This window comes from Macaca nemestrina, chromosome 2, assembly GCF_043159975.1.
Source record: "Macaca nemestrina isolate mMacNem1 chromosome 2, mMacNem.hap1, whole genome shotgun sequence".
NCBI classification, from domain to species: domain Eukaryota; kingdom Metazoa; phylum Chordata; class Mammalia; order Primates; family Cercopithecidae; genus Macaca; species Macaca nemestrina.
In genome coordinates, this window is record NC_092126.1 from 197,873,560 (window position 1) to 197,898,905 (window position 25,346).

Below are 25,346 nucleotides of genomic sequence, written 5' to 3' on the forward strand. Positions count from 1 at the left end.
TGAAAATAATACCACATTTTTTTTCAGCAAGAATGAATGACCTTCAATGTGGATGCCATTGCCTTTTAACAACCATGGACACATAAATGAGTTTTAACCCAAATCTTGCAGGCCTGTTAATACTCTCGCTTTTTGTATTTATTTTGTTTCTTCTTTTTTCATTTTAATATTTTAAAAGTTAAAGGATATTCATATAACCTAACATTCACTCCTTTAAAGTACACACTTCAGTGGTTTTTACTATACTTTTTATGTTTGCAACCATTATTACTGTCTAGTTTCAGAACACTTCCATCAGCCCAAAAGAAACCTCATACCCGTTAGTAGTTAGTTCCAGTTCCCCTCTTCTTCCTACCAGCCCCTGTCAACCACTAATCTAGTTTCTGTCTCTATGGCTTTGCCTATTCTGGACATATCATATAAATGAAATCATACATGTGGGTTTTGTGTCTGGCCTCTTTCATTTAGCATAATATTTTTAAAGTTCATCTATTTTGTAGCATGTAACAGTACTTTTTATGGCCAAATAAAATTTCACTGTATGGGTAGTCCACATTTTGTTTATTAATTCCTCAGGAGATGGTCATTTGGGTTGTTTCTATTGTTTGTTGTGAATTATACTGTTATGCAAATGTGTGCACACATTTTTGTGTGGATATGTGGTTACTGACAAGGCCAGTCCCCTCCAAAAATGGAGTCTTTCCATGTTTGGCGCTGCCAAGCCAATATGCAAACTTAAAGTGGGTGTCAAGTAGTACAGGCTTTATTCAGTGGCTGTGGAATTGAGAAGAGGGAGCTTGGCTCACACATCAACTTCTCGACTAGTGAAGGATGAGGGGGTTAAAATGTAGTGTTTTTCTAATGAGGGGATTCGACATTAAAAGCAAAAGGAATATTCACGATTTTTCTGGAAGTGGACGGTGAACATTTCAGAACTGGAGTGCTGCCTTTTTTGTCCTTTTATGGCCTCTTCCAGTCATTGTCGTGGCGATTGTGAACTGTCATGGCACTGATGGGAGTGCCATTTAGCATGGAAATGAGATTATAAGGAAGCCTGAAGTCTTTCTGACGTCCTTCCATTGGCTGTCTTGGTCCTAACCAGTGTCAGCTAGTCTGGCTACAAAGGAAACTGTATCGTAGGCATCCTGTTTTTTAAGGATAAGCAGAGTTAGGGCAGGGTAGAAATTCAGCTATGTCACATGGGCATTACACTGGGTAACAATATACTTTTGATTCTCTTGGGTTGTCTTGGTTATTGATGCTCTTTCCAAATTCATCTGTTTTGCCGTGTTGGTCATTCCCTCATTTGCCCTGTGATCCTTTCACTCATCCTTCTCTGCCGTCCTCTCCACATTTCCAAGCCGCACTCCCGTGGCTTCTGCTTCTCTTGAGTTGGTTTAGTGGGTAGCACTAGTGGAAGACTGGAGAGTAGACGGAGCGGGGGAGCTGGAGGATTCTCCCCTCCTCCTTTGCTCACTCTTGCAATCTAGAGTAAGGCTGTGCCTCTTGAAGCAGCTGTGTCAAAAGAACATAAATCACCAGAGCCATTTCTGATTTTATTTGCTTCCAAGTGACCCCTGCTTTCTTTAAATAGCTACATTTGTACATCCTGTTATGTATCTTTCTCTTCAAAGAGGAAGAAAACATTTTTGGTTCATTTGTTCCTCTCTCCGACCTTCTCCCTTTCTCCCTCCCTTCCTCCTCCTTTTCCTCCTCTCTTTTTCTTCCTTCTGTACCTCCCACTCCTTTTCTCCCCCCTTCCCTCATTTCCTTCCATCCTTCCTTTTTCTTAGATATCGCTTTGATCATCTTAATCCTCAGCAAGCCTGGTAACTAGTGTTAAAAAGAGTTTCAGGCTTACAAAAAGGCTCTGGGTTCTTAGGGAAAAGAAGATGGTACTTTATTTCTTAATTCACATGAAGCAAGAAATTAACTTTGTAGCAATTATCACAGACTTCTGAAATATCTAAAACAATTTATACATGATTACCAGTACACCTAAACTCTAGACAAGTAATATCAAAGTTTTATTCTGTTCCTTTTTTCCTGTAGTTACAGAATATAATCTTAAAATAAAGTGCTTACTCTGTTAAAATTGTATTTTCCTCCAAATAGTGTTGATATTCACATCTGATTCAGTATACATATAGTTTATATATATATATGATATATAGGTGGTTGTATATGTGTGTTTGTGTGTTTCAAAAATCTGTTAGGGTTCTTGGTATTAGAAGACTATATGAAAGATCCAGAATTTAAATTCAATAGCTTCTTTATCATCTACCCCTGCTTTCCTTCTCTTAAGTAACAGTATTTATTGAGTCTCTTCTGTGTGCCAAATACTGTGCTAAGTAAGTCTTGGAAATTCAAGCAATGCACAAAAGGGACAAAATAACCTTCTCACCTAGCAGAGGAAATGGGTGGTTTCTTCCTAACCAGCAGTCATTGCCTGAGCTCATATATTAATACCATTAAATTGAAATTTTGATGTTATTATAAGTAGTTGTGGCCATTATATGATTTTTTAATATAAAAATAGATACAATTTTATAAAGATATGTTAGGAAGTAATTATAAATGGATACTTTCCTAAGTACTTTCTAAAGTCAAAAAATAAATCTTGGAATATAATTTAATAATAATTATAAACCATATACTCCTTTAGGACACTGTTTTTTGAGGATTGTGTTTGATTGCATTTTTTTTTTTGGTAATATTTTATGTGTTTATTTTTAAACCAAAACTGTTGAACTGAAAGTTTCAGGTATATTTCCAGAGAATCTGTAATTGATTTAAATGATACATGAGACCTTTTTTGTCAAGCTGATCTGAGCTAGAAAAAACCTCTTAGAATAGCTGCATTTAGATTTTAATGAAACTAGGCAGAAAGGAGACTAAAGTGAATTTCCTTTTTAGTCTTTTAAATGAAAAAGTGCATCATTTGTCCTATATATCTTATTCATCATCAGTCATAGCAAAGCATTCATTCCCATGAGAGAGATAATAGAGTCAGAGCCGAGAGGAATGGAAGATTGTCATTCAATGCAGATGAGTTTTAGTAATATTCTTATCGTGAAAAATTGGGTTGCAAAACCTTAAGATTTAAAATTAAGTTGCCATAGATATATTTAATTAAAAGTAGATTGCTTTAACCTTTCTTTAAGTTAGAAATAGGTTTAAAATCTTAAATTAAATTTATAGTTAGTTTGTATTGAACTTGTATTCAGTACTTGCCTTTAATAGGAATTCTTTATAAAGTTTAGCCCAAAAAAGGCACATTTTAATTGAATTATTACAATGAACATATAAAGAAAGTTTCTGAAAGCATTTTATAACAGTATATTGGATCAAAATATGGTTCACTTTTTTCCTGATGGAGAACGTTACCAAACTTAGCAAACCAAACTAAAAACTGAGAGCAAAAGGGGGCTCTGCATTCTCAACTCCTAACACCTCGTTAGCACACATAGCTATATTTCCTGGTGTTTTAATGTTTTCACCAGATGGGGCGGGTTTTTATTCATAATACTGCCCAATGGACATTGTTCTTCTGAAGTGAAAGCATATGAAGCATGAAGTTACTGAGGTTGAAAAGCAAACATAAATGAGACTGTATATGGTGCACATTAGTTGGCCAAATTGCAAACTTCCCCTTTATGTAATCATTTTAGGTTAATTAGAAGAAATTAGAGGGCTCCAAACTTACTCTGTGATCCTATCTGATTGAGCACTTTTAATCCAAGGCATTAAAAATAAAAATATGATGAATGTAGAAGGATGTGTGGCCAACTACCAGTCCTCACTGTACTCCTGGCTCTGCATCACCTGGTTTCAGGATGTGGGTCTCCCTTGTTGTGAGAAGATGCTGAAGTCTGGGCTGTGTGGGTCTTGGCAGTTTTGCCACCCGAGTAAAGTCATAGGAGTAGGCATGGGTAATAAACTTCAGAGCAATTGCCACAGCTCCAATCTATGATCACACCCTTGGCTACTGTCCATCAACTCGTTATAGATCCCTTCCTCTAAGAGTTACTAAGTCAGAAGTAGGGTTTTCTCTTTTATTGGTTTACTTTTGCCTAAGATCTACCCAGATGAATAATACTACTACTTTAGGTGCTTGATTCAACTGTACTATTTTATTTACAAAATTATTTATTATTTTTGAGACCTGGTCTTGCTCTGTCACCTAGGAAGGTGTACATGACCACGGCTTAATGCTGCCTCCAACTCCTGGGCTCCAGCGATTCTTCTGCCTCAGCCTCCAGAGTAGCTGAGACTACAGGGGCGTGCTACCATACCCCACTAATTTTTATTTTTTATAGAGAGGAGTGTCCTGGTATGTTGCCTAGGCTGGTCTTGAACTCCCGGGCTTAAGTGACCCTCCCTCCCGGCTTCCTCCTGCCTCGGCCTCCTTGGGCTATAGGTGTGAGCTACTGCATCCAACCAACTTTAGAATTCAAATTTTATTATTAATTTTTTAATGATTAGGTCATGCTGACTAGCATAACATATCTCAGAGTAACTGCACATATTAAACCAAAATAAACTGTTAAAAGTTAAGTCTATTTACTATAATTTTCATTTCATTTTTAAAGGAAAAGCTTTTTTATAAAATAGTCCATTTTTATTCTCCTTTTTCTTCCTCTTCACAGGGTGAGGAATCACAGACTGAAATCTCCTGTAAATATATTATCATTAACTGGAAGGAAATTGCAACGTTACAGAGTTGTTAATCTTTTCTCATTTAAGATCAAGATTCATTCACTTTCAGAGGCTGAACAAGAAGGCATGGTCATGTTAGGCATACAGAAAACTGGAATCCATTGTTGTTGCAAGCAAATGGATTATCCTCATCTGGACTTTATTTTGTTGCCAATCTTCATCATCAGCCATATAGGAATAGCTTTCTGTGTGCAGTGCTTCAAAATACAATGAAATGAAATTTTGTGTGCTAGAGCTAGCATAGTTCCTAGAATCTAGTATGTTCACATAAATGTTTCTTTACTAATTCATTTTTGCTTTGTGTTAGTAGGACTTAATTATGCTTACAGACAATTGTAATGTCTAGCATAGGACAATAATATAGCAAGACAATAAAGAGAATCATAAATAAAATGAGACAACAATAAGGAAAACGGCAAGATGATAAAGACAATAAAAAGTAGAATAAAATAGAAACACAATAAAGACAGTTATAAATGGTTTAACCCTTTTATTAAACAACAAAACAGCAAAAAAGAGGATTTCCATCATTTAAATTTGTGTTTCATGGTGATGATGCTGTTATGGAATGGCTTGGAGTTATTAATTCTGTTAGGATAAGTGCTAATGATATCCCAATTAATTGATTAGCAAATGTTTCATAAATATATTGGAAAAATTTACTATTGTAGTTTTAAACAGGCACGTACATGTAACTATAAAATAGTGAGTAGTTCTGGTAACTGTTTATTTAATGCACATTTATTGTTTGCTGTGTGCCTGACCCAGTACCAGAGCTGGAGGAGTATCTGTCTTACTGCTTTTTGGTTGGTGTTTTTGTATCTAGCTCTTCCTGTCCTATTTGATTGATAGTGTTACAACTGAGATATAGTTTATTCATTTCTTTGGGAAGCTTAATAAGAGGAATTTAGAGACGAAGTATTCACACACAGAGTTAGCACCGAGGGGATGTACATATGACTTTGGTTGGTGTTGAGTGTCTAGCTGATGTCAGAGAACTGAAGTCCACGTTATTTCTGGAGGACACAGTTATTTCTGGCAGGACTTCATAGTTGTGAAGATCTTACTGTGCTCCTTAGAAACGTGGGGTAGGCGCAGAGGACGCACAGAGTTCTCTGTTTCTAGAGCATTCAGTTTATAACGTTTATGTAGTGGACCTCTTGTTGCATGACTTTTCCTTACTTCAGCTAAAGACGGGGCCTTGTCACACAGCCACAAAAGATTAGGCTCACAGACAATTTGAAGGGTGAGTAAGGCACAGTTTTATTGGGTAAAAAGGGAAAAAATGGGAAACAGGGATCCTCCACAAAGCCAGAATCCCTGCTGGTGTGCTTTGAATTGAATCCCAGGTTCCACCCAGGAAGAGGAGGGGCCAGGCTCCTCCCCACTGCAAACAACACTAACATCCCAGCAGGAACATACCACAGTGCATACTCCTCCCAGGGCGCAGACTGGTGGGAGTTTCTCTGGGGACCCCTTCCCCGCTGGCTGCCTCAATATGGCCAGTGGTCAAGAGAGGCTGGAAGAAGCTTAGTTCAACAACTGGTAGAGTGGACTCGCCCGCCAGTGATGGGCGGCTGTGTGTGAGATGATGACGTAGGGCCTTGCGGGCTATTCTATGAAGTAGTTAAAAGTGACAAAACATTTTAATGATTTTGTTTCAAATTTAAGCGTTCTTAAAATCTAATCAGTGGAGTAGTTAAGGAAAACATGACTATTCACTTTGTTCGACTTTAAACAAATGGCTATTACATTAAAGACAGAAAACATGACAATTGTTGGTGCATTAAATGTTCTTTGTTTTAATGGAATTGCCCTAATGGCAGTCAGATTTGTTCTTGAACATGTTAAGCCTCCATATAAGTTGCCAGTATTTTCCTAAAATTGGGTCCCTGATTTCTGAAATGGGAGTGAGGAAAGATGTGAAAATTGATGGCCTCAAGCTTTTTGAAATCCAAATTGAAACTTGTACTACAAAGAGAGAAGTTTAACCTGAGAGTTTATGCCTGTATCAGCATGACACAGAGTAGCAATTGAAGTTTTCTTACACCCTACAGATCTAATAAACACGTTGGTTCATTTAAAAGTGATTCAATTTTCTTGGATTTTAGATTTCAGAAAAAAAGGAACATAGTCTAATAAATTATGTCCTATATGTCTAATAAATGTAGAAATTACATATAGAGGTTTATTTTAGATGCTGCTAATGTTTGGGCATAGATAATTTGGCATTTTGTGAATTTTTAGATTAATAGCATATTGAATATTTTAGAATATTCGTTTTTTAAAATGGTGATATTTAATATGTTGAATGGATATAGTTCATGTACATAATAGTAATTGCATGTGTAATTTATATATAGTATTAGATATATATTATATATATTATTTTTGATATTTAGGACATAAAAGAAAATTAAGATCTGTTTTAAAATACAAGTAAATACATCCATGTCATTCATGTTTTTTAAAATTACTGTACTTTTGCTTTTAAATCTCTGTCAACATAATTTGGTTAGTGACCCATACTAATTGAAAAGGTTAACAAAAGGAACCACCTAGATCTTTTGTGCATTTTAATCATTTATATTATTTGCTAAACCCAGGTATAATTCTTATTAATGTAATCTTAGTGTATAATGGAGTCTTATTAAAAGAATACTATTTATGCTTATTTGCAGAACTAAAAAGAAATGGTTTTTTGGGGTGAATTGTATTCTTTATTACATGTTCAGTTGCCAAGTTAGCTTAATATGATCTTCATTTGGCATAAAAAGGTGAACATTTATTTTAGTAAATACTTGTTGGGTACTTACTCTGTGGGTGATTCTGTATTAGGCTTTGGGGTGCAAAGAAGAATAAAACTTGATGCCTACCTTCAGAAAGCTGGCAGTCAAAGAAGGGAAAAACAAATCAATATAGACAAATGTAGTAAGTGCTACATATAAGCAAATGTATTAAGTGTAGTTAGTAAGTGCTATGGTAGATGTAGGTGTAGGCTACTGTGGGAGTTCAGAGGGAGTTATCACTCTTCATTGATACACGAGTTGGCGATATCCACAGTAGTGCTGAGTAGCACACTATTTCCACACTTTGTGTAACAATAGTAAGCATTTATTTTCCACTCATGCATCTGCGGATCTGCTAGAATGACTCTGCTTTTTTAGAGGTTTTGATATGCTTAGGAAGGGTGATGGAGTAGCAAGCAAGATTTTTTGGTGTGGAATGAGGCTGCTGGTGAGTGATGAGGAGAATTTTGGAAAGCATTATCAAACTTTATTGTGTGAAAGGTATAAAGATTGCTATGGCAGAATTGTTTTGTTTGAAACTCCGTGATGCTAAATACTCCAGACGGAATGGGGCGTCTCCATCTACGATGTTTCGTGACGTGACTACTTTACTTTGATGCTACTCCAGACCCCTTGATCTCTTTTTGAACGTTTCATCTCTTTTGAACTTTGAGCTTCCACCGTGCTCACCTTGTAAACCTGTAATGTCTGATTTTTTTCTCTGCTTTTGCATAGCTTCTGGGAACAGTGAGGGAAATCACATAGAGATGTGAACTGCTGCCTCTACAGAATCATGGCCATCAACATTTCACAGAAATCATTTGCACACCCCGAGCCTGCTCTTTCTAACTTTCTCCATGGTAGCTATTTCAGTTTCACTACTCTCCTCAGAATCCCTGATTTTACTGCCTCCTCATTTTTCATTCACTAATAGTTGCCTTGACTTCTCAGAGAAAAGACAAGCCACCAGAAAGGAAGATTTTTGACTTTCCAATCATTTTCTGAAAAACGTCTGTGTGTCTCTATTTATCCTTTCCTTGCGCTTTCAAAAGTTGGTAGAAGAAATTACTGTCACAGATCCATACTTTGAATCCCATTTTCTTTTGTGTCCTTAATATTGTACATCTGTTTACCTCTTCTTCTCCCCTCAGCCTCTCCATCTGCTGCTTTATTTCCCTCTGCATATAAAGTTGCTCATCATTCTTCTTCTCTAAATATATTAGAATGAAAGACAATACCTCTTTCATTTCTCTGTCAGATTTATAGAATGATACCATAGACTATTGGTTCCAAAACCTGTGTGTGAATAGCAAACATTTAGGGAGCTTATAAAAGTAAAGATCCACTCCTGGGTCTGATTGACGGCTCTATAGTAGAGTCTTCATTGTTTTCGAACTTTTAAAGATGACCAGGTTGGGGAACTACTGTAATAAATGAATATGTATTAATACGGGTGACACTGACTGTGTAGTGTGTGACAAAAGGTTACAAAATTGTAAGTTAAAAGAAGTATGTATATACTTTTATATATATTTTATACTATATAGACACATGCATATGCATATAAATACCTATGTAATAAAAAATGAGGAGATTTTATACTAAGGCATTAATAATGTAGAGGTGGATGTGGTTTGAGTATGTTTTTGTGTCTTTAAATTTTATTTATTTTATTTTATTTTTGAGTCAGAGTTTCACTCTTGTTGCCCAGGCTGGAGTGCAATGGTGTGATCTTGGCTCACCACAACCTCCACCTCCCAGGTTCAAGCTACCTCAGCCTCCAGAGTAGCTGGGATTACAGGCATACGCCACCTCACACGGGTAATTTTGTGTTTTTAGTAGAGATGGGGTTTCTCCGTGTTGGCCAGGCTGGTCTCAAACTTCTGACTTCAGGTGATCTGCCCACCTCAGCCTCCCAAAGTGCTGGGATTACAGGCGTGAGCCACCGCTCCTGGCCAGTGTCTTTAAAATTTATCTATATATTTTTTTGTATGCAGAATATATCCTTGTTTTGCAATAAGAAACAAAAATAATGGTAGAGGTTAGTACCCCACATACCTGCATTCGCTATTTTATCTTACTTCCCTCCCTCCTCCATTTAGGTATCTTTTCTTCCTTGATCTTCCTGCAGTAGTAGATGTTGTAGTAGATGCTGTAGATGACTACTTCTAGTTTCTTACAATTCCCTTCTCTCTTACTTTATATTCTCTGTCCCATTTAAAGAACCATGCAAGCGAAACATTATTTTTCTCTGCCACCCCTAATAACCAAACAGTCGTCTTACCAAATTTAACTGTGAAGTAGCTTTCAAATGCACTCCTTCATTTTCATCTCCATCTTTATTGTTGTTGTTTGAGAGATCCAGCTGAGGTGGGTATCACTGAAGCCCAAGGAGGAGGAACCAGGAGTTTCAAATGCCAGTGAAAATGCATGCCACTTGAAGTCGAGTCGGCAGAGAACTATTGGGACTGGAAATTTACAAGTGTATGGTGAGCTTTGCCAGAGTATTTCAGAAACATTGCATCAGCTGAAGAGATGAGGAAGTAGAGATGGCAGCCAGGAGATCGGCCTGTCAGTGGCAGGACAGCCAGAGAACGGCTTGAATCAAAGAGAGAGGTTTTCTTCACTGTGTTAATGTTCTTTAAGCCAATGCATCAATGCATCGTGTTTGAATGCTGAGAATAAAGAAGTTGAGAGCATGTTTGAAAACAACAGAACATCAGAAAAAAATTGTACAAAAGAGAAAAGAATGGAATCGGCTGGGCGCGAAGGCTCACGCTTGTAATCCCAGCACTTTGGGAAGCCGAGACAGGCGGATCACCTGAGGTCAGGAGTTCAAGACCAGCTAGGCCAACATGGTGAAACCCTGTCTCTACTAAAAATACAAAAATTTGCTGGGCATGGTGGCGGGCTCCTGTAATCCTGGCTACTTGGGAGACTGGGGCAGGAGAATTGCTTGAACCTGGGAGGCGGAGGTTGCAGTGAGTTGAGATCCTGCCATTGCACTCCAGCCTGGGGGATGAGAGTGAAACTCTGTCTCAAAAAAAAAAAAAAAAAAAAGGAATGGAATCAAATGATTAGCTTTGAACAAGAGAAAAACAAACAAACTAAAACAAAACAACAACGAGAAAAACATGTCTTTCTCACAGCCTGAAGGAAAGGAGGTAAAGGAGCCTGCACTTACCAGTTCATAGGTTTGAGAGTGGAAAGCTGAGGAAGTTCTTGTCTCCTGGCTCCAGTTTTCTCTGTGAAATAGAAGACCTGCTGCTGCACGAAAGTAGAGTATACAAGTCTACCTCTCTGTGGAGATACTGGAAGCTACTTGGTAAAATGAATTATTTTTGTTATTTTCTTCCTCAGTCTATCTTGCTGTCATTCTCTTTTATGATATTTTTGTTGTTATCCTCCACAAGGCTATAACACCAAGATTAATGCTAGGCATGTTGTAAACGTTAACAAAACACTTTGTTGTCATTTAAGGTGGAATATCCAGAGAGTGGCCTGAATCATGCTCTTGTCACTTACTTGGCTGGGGATGGTGACTTATCCCAGCAGTGTGGTTGAGGGGATCCTGTGTTTTGACAGACTGATGTAGCTTTCTTTCTGGCATAGCTGCTATATTGACATGCCTGATGTTTTCAGGGCTTGCAAAAATGTACTAGTGAGCTTTTCTATGAAAAAAAAATTCCATAGAAAAATTTGGATTGCTAAAGCATGCAATTCCTGGATGGCTTTAATTGAGAGGGCAAACATAAAATCTAGTTAAATTTCTGCTGTGGACTGAACGTTTGTGTTTCCTCAAAATTCCTGTGTTGAAGCCCTAATCTCCAATGTGATGAAATATGCAGATGGGGGCTTTGGGAAGTAATTAGATCTTGATAGGAGAGCCCTGATGAATGGGATTAGTGCCCTTATAAGAGACTCCAGAGAGAGGCTTCCTGTCTCCACCATGTGAGACAACGTGCAGACAGTACTCTGCAAGTTGGGAAGACAGCTATCAAGAATTGGACTGTCCTGCCACCCTGATCTTAGACTTCCAAAGCCTTCAGAACTGTGAAAAATAAATGTTTTTTGTTTAAGTGACCCAGTCTGTGGTATTTGTTATAGCAGCTTGAGTTGTCTAGGACAGGTATTATCCACATTTCTACCCAGTAGATAGATGCTGGGCTGGATCTAGATTGTTGTATACGTGTTGTAGAGGGTAAGAGCACATACAGACAGAAGCAGGAGACTCACATACTGCCTGTCATGTAATAGCTCTGCGATTTGGTCTTTGTTACTCTCCCTCTTGGAGCATATTTTCTCATCCATCAGATGAAAATTGTAATACTTTATGGGACATTTGAAGTAATTGAATTAGATGTTGAAAGTCAAGCACTAAGGACAATCCATAACTACTGCTACTGGAATCAGTGTCACCACGTCTTCCTATTTTTTGTTGTTGTAATGATTTTGTTATTTCTATCACAATAAGACTCTTCATTTCCATATCATTAGTTTTGAGATGGCCTCTGCTCAAATTTTTTTTTAAAGGGAGTATATTATTTGATATAAAGTTGTTCACAGCTCTCCTTCCTCAAATATATATGAAATGTATATGTAAAATGAAAGAAAATTCCTCCCTCAATTCTTTGTCAGGTTTCTTAAATAATAACATAGGCCATTGGTTACCAAACCTGTGTCCAGATAGCAAAACATTTGGGTGCTATTTAAAAGTTATAGATTTGTGTTCCTTACAGGTCTCATTCAGAGTAAAAGATAAGTTCTTGCATCATCATCGTTAGCTTAAGTTGGTAATCACCTCTAAAGCTACCACTAACTAATCTGGGTTTGAGAAGAGTAAAGAGACTGTTGTTGTTTGTAGTTTCAAATGTGATTAAGTTGTTCTACCTTGGCAAAGCGTTGAAATTTTTAATCATTTTTCTTCATAGAGTCTTCAGCTATCCATCCTGAGTCTTTAATTCTACTTATTGACCAAGCTAACCATTCAGCATTAAATTTTTATATGTGTCACTATGTGGTCTTTTCCTTTACAGTATCTCCAACAGAACCTGATTTTATTCTAGGGCAAAAGCTCAGTGGAAGTGAACGAATAAAGGCTACCTGACTTTTTAAAAAAGTTTTATTTTTTAACAGCCTTATTGAGATATAATTCATGTAGCATATAGCTCACCATTTAAAAGTGTACAATTTGATGGCTTTTAGTATATGTAATGAAAGAGTTGTGCAACCATTATTATAGTTCATTTTAGAACATTTTCAACACCCCAAAAGAAATGCCATACCCTTTAGCCATCATCCTACCATTTCCCCAGCACTAGGCAACCACTGATCTACTTTCTGTGTCTGTAAATCTGCTGGTGTTCAATATTTCATATAAACGGTCTCATATAATATATGTTTTTGGAGTGTGATTCTTTCACTTAGCATGTGTACAAGGTTCCATGTTGTAGTGTGTATTAGTACCTCATTCCTATTAATGACCAAATAATATTTCATTCTATGAATATTCAACATTTTGTTTATTCATTTACTGATGATCATTTGGATTGTTTTCACCTTTTGACTATTATGAGTAATTCTACTGTGAACATTTGTATTGAAGTTTTTGTGTTGATGTGTGTTTTCATTTTAGTTGGGTATCTCGGCTGGGGTGGAATTGCTGTGTCTAATGATAACTCTGCCTTAGCTTTTGAGGAACTGCAGCGTTTTCAAAGGGGCTGCACCGTATTATCTTCCCACCAGTAGCACCTGAGGTTTGAAATTTTCCCGTGTCTTTGCTAGCACTTACTATCCATTAGCCATCCTAGTGTGCATGAAGTGGTATCTCATTGTGGTTTTGATTTGTATTTGTATTTTCCTAATGACTAATAATGTTGGATACCCTTTTTTATTACTATGTTTATTTTTATTTATTTATTTATTTATTTATTTATTTTTTTTTTTTTGAGAAAGAGCCTTACTCTCCCACCCAGGCTGGAGTGCAGTGGTGTCATCATGGCTTGCTGCTGCCTTGACCTTCTGGGCTCAATCGACCCTCCTGCCACAGCCTCCTGAGTAGCTAGGACTACAGGCGTGTGCCATCATGCCCAGCTGTTTTATTTTTTGTAGGGATGGGGTCTTGCTATGTTGCCCAGGGTGGTCTTGAATTCCTGGCCTCAAGCAATCTTCCTGCCTTGGCCTACAAAAATGTTGGGATTATAGATGTGAGCCACCACACCCAGCCCGTGAATATCCTTTTGTAGGCTTATTGTCCATTTGTGCATCTTGTTGGTAGAAATGTCTATTCAGATCCTTTGCTCATTTTAAAAATTGGATTGTCTTTTTTAATTGTTAAATATTCTTTATATACTCTAGATTCATGTCCCCTATCAAATATATGATTTGAAAATATTTTCTCCCAATCTGTGGACTGCCTTTTCACTTTCTTGATAGTGTCCTTTGACATACAAAAATTTTAATTTTGAAGATGTCAGATTATCAGTTTTTTCATTTGTTTCTTGTACTTTTTGTGTGATATTAAAGAACAGAAATTACAAAGATTGACGTATGTGTTCTAGTTTTAGTTCTGACATGAGTCATTTTGAGTTAGTTTTGTATATGCTTCAAAACAGGAATCCAAATTTATTCTTTTTTTAATGTGGAGATCCAGTTGTCCCAGAACTATTGGTTTTAAAGACTATTCTTTCTCTCATTCAATGGTCTTAGTCATCCTTGTTGAAAACCAGTTGGCCAGAGACACATGAGTTTTTATCTGTTACATTGCTAGCTATATTAGAAACCATTATTTTAACATTATTGGTGTATTTTCATATGCGGCTATAGGGTTAGGAGGGAGATCTATGTAGGTCCCTTCTTGATTACTGTAAACCATTGCCATGCTCCCACACCATGGACTGGGTCAGGTGGGGCATCTTAAGATAGAAGATTGTGTTTTAGGGTATAGAGGAGAGTTCCTAAACTCAAATACATGCTGAAACCAAGGAAGTGATGAATCAGTTAAGTTGCAGTTGATAGTGATATGGCATCGAACAGGGAACTAGAGTGTGCTCCCTGTCTAAAAAGAGTCCCCCTACTGGGTCCCAAATGTTTGGGAAAATGGAGAGATAGCTAGCTACTGAAAACATACTTGAGAGCCATTCTTGGCCCACAGGATGACTGTTGCTACCTCTGGTTATAGACCAAATGGCATTCACAAGTCTCTTACATTTCTTCTCCTTCCTACTTTATCCTTTCTATGTTCTTTCTAAGCAAATAATGTCTCACTTTACAGCTGTACCCATTAGTTTTCTTCTGGTTTACTGAGAAATTACAAAATGAAAGGATAGTCATGTTCAGACCCAAACCAAACCCAAGTATCTTAGTGGGTTTGGGCTGTTATAACACAGTACCATAGACTGGGTGGCATATAAACAAAAGACATTTATTTCTTGCAGTTCTGGAGGCTGGAAGCCTGCGATCAGGGTGCCATCATGGTTGGATTCTGGTGTGGGCCTCTCCGGTGCTGCAAACTGTTGTCTTCTCACAGTGTGTTCTCACATGACCAAGCCTCTGGGTTTCCTGTAATATAGGTACTAATCCCATTCATGAGGGCTTTCCCACATGATTTAATTCCCTCTCAAAGTCCCTATCTCCAAATATTACCACATTTGGGGTTAAGATTTTAACATAAATCTGGGGGGCATACAAATTTTCAGTCCGTAATACTAGGTAAAAAGCGATCAATAATGCAAGGCACAGCAAAGATAAATGTCATTATCCTTAGATCCTAAATAATGTTTATTTTTGGTCAATTATAGATGGCATGAATTGTGTGAAATTGGATTTTTTTTTTTTTTTTTTTTTGAGACGGAGTCTCGCTCTGTGGCCCAGGCTGGAGTGAGCGGCACCATCTTGGCTCCCTGCAAGCTCCGCCCCCCGGGTTCCCGCCATTCTCCTGCCTCAGTATCCCGAGGAGCCGGGACCACAGGTGCCGCCCCCGCTCCTGGCTAATTTTGTTTTTGTGTTTTTAGTAGAGTCGGGGTTTCACCGTGTTAGACAAGATGGTCTCGATCTCCTGACCTGGTGATCCGCCCGCCTCGGCCTCCCAAAGTGCTGGGATTACAGGCGTCAGCCACCGCGCCTGGCCGAAATTGGATAACATTTCAAACTCACTTGTCATGGTAGTATTTAATATACTGTTAGCTTGCAGCGGGTCAAGTAAACTGAAAATAAATGGAGAATTTGAATAAAATGAAATTACATACTTTCAAGGATCTGTGAAACATCTACAAAGATAGATTATACACTGGAGCACTTCTTAGAACTGAGTTCCATGTGGTGGGCTCTGGAGGGAGGGTAAGAAATGAGGAGAAAGCCGGCCAGATAGAGGCATTTCAACCAGCTCAGCTCTGCCTTTATATGCTTTGCGTAGTTTTTATGTTGGAGTTCTCCATAAAATCTGTTTTGAGATAATTGAATGGTTTCTACTCCTGCAAGTAAATAGGTTGGTAAATAAGTAAATGGTTTGATTGCCCCTGTGTTGAACTACAAAGTAAGCCTCCTGACGAACTTCATTTCATTAAAACTACAAATTAATGAAAAAATCTTAAGGAAAATATAATACCCACCATACAGTTTTTCACAAATAACAATAGTATTGGAGAGAATAATCAGAGTTACAATTATAGTCTGTTTTGAAAAGAAATGAAAACTGTATCGAAAGCTACTGGTTACAGTTAGAACAATAATGAGAGGTTCTGCATCTGATCCACAGAACACAGAAAATTATTTGAGTGCCTGTTTTCCAAATTGCAATGACTATATGTAACTAATACGATTCTAGATGCACTGAAGGGGAGTTAATTTATTGCATACAATGGATTCTTAAAACATTAGGGCTTAATTCTCTTAGTGAACCCTGATTGATCAAGGCAGGTATGTCCTGTTATTAAGATGATAATTTTCAGAGTTGATGAGGTTATGGGTAGTTGAACATCCTCATATCTGGCTGATTGGTGTATTAATGGAAACTACCTATCCAGAAAGTAGTTTGTTAATCTGTATTCAGAACCATAAGTATATTAAACCTTATGCCCTGTGCTTTATAATATCACTTTTTATAATTGATAGCAAGAAAAGAGATTTGGACACGTATTTGTGCACAGAGACCTCATAACATTCATTTTTAAATTTTTATTACAGAAATATTGTACTCTGTGGAATCATAGAGATAAGGTTCTATATTCTTTTCACCCAGCTTTGACACTTATCAATAGTTAGCTAGTGTTGTTTCATCGCTTCCCTTGCCTCATGTACATTAGTTGTTTTGTTTTCCATAATTTAAACCAAACTGGAGGCAGTGTACAATTTTGTCATTAATACTTTCTTATGCAATTCTTTTTTTTTTTTTTTTTTTTCCTTTTTGTGGAGAACGGGGTCTCGCCATATTACCCAGGCAGGTCTCGAACTCCTGGGCTCAAGCTATCCTCCCGCCTCTGCCTCCCTGAGAGCTGGGATTACAGGTGTGAGCCACCGCACCTGGCCTATGCAATTCTTACTATCAGTAGATGTTTTTGGTAACATAGTAACTTTATCCTTAATAAAATTATCAATACTTTCTTCAGTCTGGAGTCAGATTTGCCTGATATGCTACTATTGATAATGCAATTATGTTCATTTATTTCAGTTTATTTATATTTTAAGGGCTTTTCTTATTTTTTCTTTTTTAACTTACTACATTTTCCCATTTTATGAATTATTTACATGGTTTTGAGTCAAAATATAATGAGTACAATCCTGGAAGACTACTAATCTGTGCATATTCTCATATTCAGAGTAATTTCTATTCATTCTTTGCTGTATTTTATGCTTTTGGAAATTATAAACAAGAATATTTATCACTCTCTTTCTTACATAAGAAGAATCATAGTATAAATACTGTTTATTGATGAAACATTATTAATTTCATTTAAAATTACAAGCAATGATGTATATCCATTTATCATCCCCTTTGTTACATAGAAAGTACCATAATGTAAATACTATTTTAGAAATAAAGAAACATGCTTTTATTTAAAACCCACACTTTTTTGATAATAAAATTCTTTTCTCCCATAAATACCTTAAATAACAATTTAGTAAGTGAAGCTCTAGCTCTTAGTCATATGCTACATGACATTTTGGTGAATGAGGGACTGCACATACAGAGGTGGTCCCATGGGATTATAATATTTTGACTGCACCTTTTTAATGTTTAGATACTCAGATATTCACCATTGTGTTATAGCTGCTTACAGTACTCATTACAATAACATGTCATACAAGTTTGTAGTGTAGGAGCAATAAGCTATACCATATAGCCTAGGTGTGTAGTAGGCTATGCCATATAGGGTGGCATAAATATAATCTATAATGTGTACACCATAATGATGTCACCTAATGAAACATTTCTCAGAATATATCCCCATTGTTAAGTAATGAACAAATTACTGTATTTGATTTATTTTCTAATTTCCAGAAAGCTGGAGATTGCATGACTGAGCACTGTTTCTTTAAATAATGAGATATTAGTATTCCATTGGTTCTGAATTTAGTGGCACTCTGGTATACTTTAGAGATTGTTCTTGAAAACCACACCTAAGCTAAACTAATAAGTGTTAAGAGTAGTTTCCCCAAGGTAATAGTGATAGGGAGGGGAAGTGTCTTATTACAGTCCTTCCCAGGGTACTAGCTGCCAGCAGAAGTTGAAGAAGGATGACTCCTTTGCACCCAACTGAGAGGAGGAAGAATTATCTGGAGGGGAAGAGAGAAAATCAAACAGCACAGGGCTATATGTCAGAAAGGACTACTGTCTGTCACCCACCAGACACTGTGTGGTTCCCTCATAATGCTGGGTAAGAACAATGCCATAGGAAATTCCAGCTCTGTACTTTATGACAAGATTTTCCTTGATACAAGCAAAGTCCCCAAACTTCAATCTTTATAAGCCTTTGCATTATAATTTCTTATACATTCTGCCTGATACAAAGTAATTAAATGACATCATATGGCGAGGAAGGATGTTTCCTTGCTCCAAAGTGGTGATATTCCAAATATTTAACAACTGTTTTGTCCTGAGGATATCCTTTCAGATGGGATGGGATTGATATCTGCCATATGGGCTAGTACTGACTTTATATTAGCCTTTGTATATTAGCCTTGCCTGTTGCATTTGCCAGGCATCTTACCTCACTGCTTGTCTGGGTGTGGCAGGGATTGGCCCAAGTGCGAACCAAATTCTTTAGCACATTGGAATCTTCCTGAAAAATGGAAGACCCTACATACTAAGTTGGAACCATTTCAGTCATGTATAAGGAAAATTTATATTAAACTTAAAAACGCTGCAGAAATAAAGTGGCTAAGTGCTGATGAAGAGTGGTACTCCACTGTGAATCAAAGAGTTTGGGAATATTTGAAGGAAGCTGACATTTGAGAATTTTATGTGAGGATTAGTACATTTGAAAAGGAAAGGTTGTTGGGTATGAGATAAACACAGAGTTTGTGTGCCTGATACAGTGACCTTAGTTAATGTTTGATCACCTTTGCCGAATGTGTGTTTGCAGTTCATATTAAACTGTGCATCACACTGTTTCTTTTCCGTATCTCGATTTAAATTTTGTCAGCTTGTTTTGAGTCTGTGGACAAATAGAATCTTATGCCTCATCACATATGATGAATTTAAGCCTGTTAATAATAAAATACCTATTAAAATGTTTGGTTTAGAAATATATCAGATTTTCCACCATGGCACATATACTTATGTAACAAACTTGCATGTTTTGCACATGTATCCCAGTACTTAAGTAAAATATAAAAAAAGAAAAATACAGAAGGCCAAAAAAATTAATTATTGTTAATTAGCTATATAAGACCTTCTTTAGTAAGAGAGGTTCAAATACTATGTTTGTATGTATTTTTATTTTAAAAGAGTAATTAGTACATATTAATTGCCAAGTGATTCCTAGAAATATTTTACTTTAATTTATAATTAAAATCTACCTTTATTCCAGACTTAAGACTGCAAATTAAAATATGTTGAACTCCAAGAATGCTACTTAGTCACTATCTCAACAAAAACATTAATATGCCACTCCAAAAGTTTCTATCAAGAGAAACTAGACAGGCATAAGAGTATCAGAATCCTTTCTACATTCTTGGAGTTCCTAAATGTTGCTCCAAGACTATACAGCTGATCTGTGAACGCTGTGGGGGCTAGGCGTGCCTACTCCTCACATTCTCAAAATCTGAGTATAAATTTTGACTCCCCAAAAACTTAGCTACTGATATCCTGCTGTTGACGAGAAGCCTTACTAATAATTAGGATGTATTTTGTATATTATGTATATTATATACTGTGTTTTTACAACTAAGTAAGCTAGAGGAAAGAAAATGTTACTAAGAAAAATCATGACAAAATATATTTACTATTCATTAATGAAAGTGGATCATCATAAAGGTCTTTATATTTGTTTACATTTATCTCAATTGTAAATAGCGCCTGTATGGTCTTTATTTGTGTACCTAAGTTTTAATAAATTTTAACATTTTATCGTTAAAACAGAACTGTATCAGGTTTTCTGTACTCAATAAACATCAAATGTTTTAGCAGATGTTGTAATAAAATAATTTATGAATGTAGGGAACATGTTCTTAAAATTTCACCAAAACAGAAAAAATAAGCACACCTTGTTTTGGGGGTACCTAACTTTGAGCCTAGTAATATCTAGATTATGGTAGATAATGGAGAGTAGACAGGAATATGAGTTAATATTGTTAACATTTAAAAGGTTTAATATCACTTTTCTGTGGGAAAAATAAACCTTTAATTTTTTATTCATTTTGTTATCAGTTGCTTATACTTTTTAACCAAGTTATGTTTTGTTGTGAATATTATAGAAAATATTATCTATAGACACTAATAATAGTATATTCAATAATGGTTTTAATGCATGTTGTCTTTTCATGTTCTCATTATCATTTCTGTTCCCTCACATTAATACATTTAAATTCCTTGATCTCTGAAATTGCGTCTTTAATCTGATTCTCCCTGGTCACCCTTCCTGGGCTTTATAACCCCAGTCAATCCTAAATCTTAAATCCTATATATCATGTGATTAACACTTACCTCAAAGGATTACTTATGACATTTTTGATTTCAGAAGTCCCTTGACCTGTTGATATATTATATTATTTGATAGCCTTTTAGTTTAACTTCATCTAGAAAATTACTCACAAAAGTGTTAAGTGGATTTAACCAGGGCAGTTGTTTCTAAACTGTAGTCCCTAGGCCACTGGCATCAACATCACTTGTGACCTTTTTAGAAATGCAAATTATTAGGCCTCACCAAAGATCTCTATAAAAAACTCTAGGACTGGGACCCAGCAATCTGTATTTTAACAAATCCATGTGATTCTCATGTGAGGTATAGTTTGAGAACCCACTGACCTAGATAGAGACCGTTCTAGTTCTATGTGTAGTTCTATGCTTGGTAGAGAAGCAAATAATTGTCACACATGATGAAGTCATGTTTGTTTCTATCCTCAGGTCTGCATAGCAATGCAAACTCTTTGCATTACATAATTAATTCTCTCTCGTGTACTCAGCATAAGTCGTGTAGGATTAAATGAAAAATGTTTGAGTGACCTGATTTGTTTTATAAATGTCTTTAGATAGGCTCTGATATGGCTTGGTACAATTTATTATTGTTATTAATATTATTACTTTATTTTCAATTATATTCTGTAGTAGAGTCACATGACTTATTTCACAAGACATGCATTTCCCTAAAATGTGTCTACCAGCTTATATTATTTTGCCTTCTGTGTTTTTCTAAATCCAATTTTACTTAAAATCAATTTTCAGAATTTTTATACCAACAATTTGAAGTTGAATTTTATGTATTTATTTTTAACTGTGCTTCCGTGATTGGTTCCTAATATCACACCTGGATACATCTTAATGATAGTTCCTTCTTTCTTAGCTAAGTGTTTAATGTTAAGTTTATAAGCACGGATCCAAATCCAGTGATTTTCTTGATTATTCTGTTTCTGGATATTGACATATGTGTATTCTGTGGAGTTAAGCTGTTTTTATTGGGTATTTTGAGAAACTCATATTAGGCAGGAACTGGTTTTACTGGAAAAATTCCTTTGTGTGATGTAGTATGGTAGAAGTGGATATTTTGGTTGGTGCCCATGTTTTTAATGGAAAGAAGAAACAAACACTAATAAAGGAATGAGAGAGAAGAATTTAGGGCTTTGCAATGACTAAAGAAAGAGTCAAGGAGATGGAAAATCTGATGGTAGGGTAGCTGAAGAGGGATTTATTTGGAGAGAAAAATGAGTAATGGAAAAATCTTAAGTAATTTCATACGTATATGCTTGCAAACCTTCTTTCTCTCCCATACGAAATCTTTAGAATGCTCTACATAGCTTATGATGGCTAACGTACTGGGTTTTTTTTGGGTGGGGGTAAATATGTGAAGTTGTTCTCAGTCTTGCTTTAAAGAATTGTGCTTGGCAGAAAAGAGTACCTGCAGTGAAAGCCAACACCTGAATTCCCATGAGGAGAAGGGCATTACTAAAATGAAACTCTTGAAGATGCAAAGAAAACATGTTTTTCACAGTGTATAATTACAAATAATCAGCATATGCTTTTGGAGATTTTGTATCATTACACTATTATAAAAGAAAAATATGACATAGTAAAAGATTTTTTTTTTTTTTACCAAATATTAATACTTTGCTTATTTAAATAGTCTTAAAATAATAGTTGATATCAAGCTAAAGAATTAGTTCATCAATTTTCAAAAACTGATATTGGAAGCCATTTTCACAGTGGGGAAACAGCTCTTACAAATAAATCTGCATATCTAAATTTCACCTATCATTGAATTTTCACTTTCAAAGTATCTGAATCTTTTAATAAATTTTTAGTGGATATACCATTGTACTTCTCATTTATATTGGTCTGTTATAGCCCAATTTAACCTTTTCTTTATGAGATAGGACTAATTTGGAATGCTAAATTTGGTTTGGCATTGAACAGGGCCTGCATTAAGCATGCAATACATATTTAATGAATGAATGAATGAACTAATGAACTGTACCCTGTATTTTCAGATCTACCTAACCGGGAAAAGATCTGCTGTTTGTCTTAAGTTATTAGCTAAAAAGAAATGCAGTAATCATATAGTGTTCTATTACCTAGATTTTTATATTCCAAATGTTTGTTATTTTTTTCCTCTAATTATGGACTAAACTCTTTGTTTTGGTAATGAAATGTCACAGCGTATTTAGGTGCGATGTATTTGAGGTTTTTAGGTGAAGAGGAGTATAACAGCACCAAACTTGTAGAGCTGCCCTTGAAGACAAACTGCTGTTACACATTTTCAGACTGTCTTCATGATGGGGAATAGGTAACTGTTTAGAAGAACCTTTATTTAAATCTTATTTCTTACTCTTGTTTTACCCCCATTGTTCAGACTGGCTGAGAGAGAAGAGTGAAAATGTTGGTGTGTAATGGAAGAAAACATGGCATAAGATGAGTTTCCTGATTATTCCTTTATTATGTCCTTAGTTGAGAATGTAGTCTCTTAGCAACAGAGTATATGCCACAAGGCTGCTTGATTTTTTTAATACCATGAAATATTTTAGCATAAACAAATAGCAAATTATGTAATAAACATCTATGTGTATACAACTCACTTGAACAAAAATATTGCAGATATTGAAGCTTCATGTGTTCCCTTTCTTCTACCCACAGGGAATCACCATAGAATTTGATATTTCATATTCCTATTTCTGATTTAATATTTTTACTACATACATATATATCAGTAAGTTTCATATAATGTTTTGATAGTTCTTGATCTTGATATAAATGCTATTCTTCTGTACCCTTTTAAAATTAACTTTTGTATGTGGGATATTTGCATATGTTGGTACTCTAATCCGTTCATTTTATACCATTGTATAGCATCCAGTTGTTTAATTATATTGCAAAGTTTTACCCATATTGTGGCTGTTGAAATTTTGATAGCTTCCAGTGTTTTGGCTATGGCAAAGGATTCTTCAGTGAATAATTTTGAATGCCTTCTTGTGTACGTTTATGAGAATTCCTCTAAGCTATTTCCTAGGAACAGAATTGTTGGGCTATGGGGTTAAGATGTCTTTAACTTTGCATCACATATGATGTCAAGTTGTTTTTACCAATGATACTACCTTCAGCAGCGATGTTTTATATGGTTGCTGACTAGATGATATTTTTAGACTTTTAATTTTTTCCAATGCCCTGAGTGCGAAATGGTATCTTATTGTTGTTTTAATTTGTGATTGCTTGATTAAACAGTGAGCTTGAGTATCATTACATATGTTTATTGGCCATTCAAGTGTCCTCTCCTGAATAAATTTTTTGTCAGTCTTTCTCTTGGTTTGTTTTCTTTGTCTCATTGACTTACAATGTTCTTCATGTATTGTGGATGCTCTCTGTCTTTTGGTATATTCATTACAAATGTATTCTCCCAGTTTATAGCTTGTCTTGTCATTCTGTCGATTCATCTATTTATGATGATAAGTTTACAGTTTTAATGGTCAGAATTACCAGTCTTAAAGTTTTATAGTTTTAAAAAATATTTCATTTAAAAAACCTTTTATATTCCAATATTGTAAATGCATTTCTCTGTGTTTTCTTCTAAGCATTTTATGGTTCTGCCTATCATGTATAAATATTAATCTATGTTCAAATGATTTGGGGACATACTAGTTGGTGGAGATCTGTTTTATTTTATTTTCATAAGGATAATCAGTTGTACCAGCACGACTTATTTAATAGTGTGTCCTTGACTCACTGGTTTTTAACGCCTCCCTTATGATATGTTAATTTCCGTGTGTGTGGGTCTGCTCTTGTTTGTTTTACTTTCTTCCACATCCTGCATTCCACCTTTTCTTTACTTCCTACACTTTATATGACCTTCTGTCTTTCTTGCTTAAGGCATTTCTTTAGATTTTATGTCAACTCTGTCACACTCTTATGAAATTCAGTAAATGTTATATGATTTTAATGGTTTTTCATTGTTTTTCTACCATGACATCTACATTTCTGTTTGTTCATAATGTGTCTTTTTGTTGATGGTGTTTTCTAAAAAAAGGATCCATCGTTTTATTTTGCATTCTGTTTATTGACAGAAGCATTAGAGTTGAAACCACAACTGAAAATGTTATAGTCTTAATTTAATTATAAAATGCAAAAGCAGACTTCAAAATGCATATTTTATAAGTAAATTAAGAATAACCTGCCTTTTCTAAACCACTAGTACTTTGATTAAAACTTTAGAAAACAATTTTTTAGACAATTTGATTTTTTGTGCAAGTAAAACAGTATTTTGTTTTTCTTGAAATTCATTAATTATTAGTCCTATCATGCTGTTGTTAACTGATCTTCTTTATTTTTTTAGATGGTTGGAATCCATTTTCATACCCATATAAAAAACTGGATTATGGAAAATGGAAGCTGTATATTCCACCAAAGCAGAATAAATCTGTACTCGTGCCTCATGGATCCAAATTAAAGGTAGTTTCCTCCCTCCTGTTTTTTCCTGAACTTAGCATGTTCTTTTTATCTTGTTTGCCAAGTTTGATTTAAACTATTAGAATGTGTAACTGATGAAGGATAATTGTGGGAGAAACAGTCTAAATGTACAAATAGAGGAAAATTTAGAAGAGGGTCTTGCTGAGTTGAATTGGGTTAGATTAGAATTGTTTGACTGGTAGGGAACAAAACTTAGTTGTATTATTATCACAAGTTTAGAAACTTTATAT

General features: G+C 35.7%; 1 protein-coding gene across 2 annotated transcripts in view; it reads left to right on the plus strand.

The window, feature by feature from the left end:
- The window catches only part of LOC105485529 (1,4-alpha-glucan branching enzyme 1), a 264,234-nt gene that overhangs the window by 60,961 nt on the left and 177,927 nt on the right, over nt 1-25,346 (plus strand). For both annotated transcript variants that reach the window (XM_011747900.2, XM_011747899.2), the window contains exon 3: nt 24,983-25,098. In XM_011747900.2, coding sequence (XP_011746202.1) covers nt 24,983-25,098 — 116 coding nt within the window. The remainder of the gene's footprint in view (nt 1-24,982; nt 25,099-25,346) is intronic.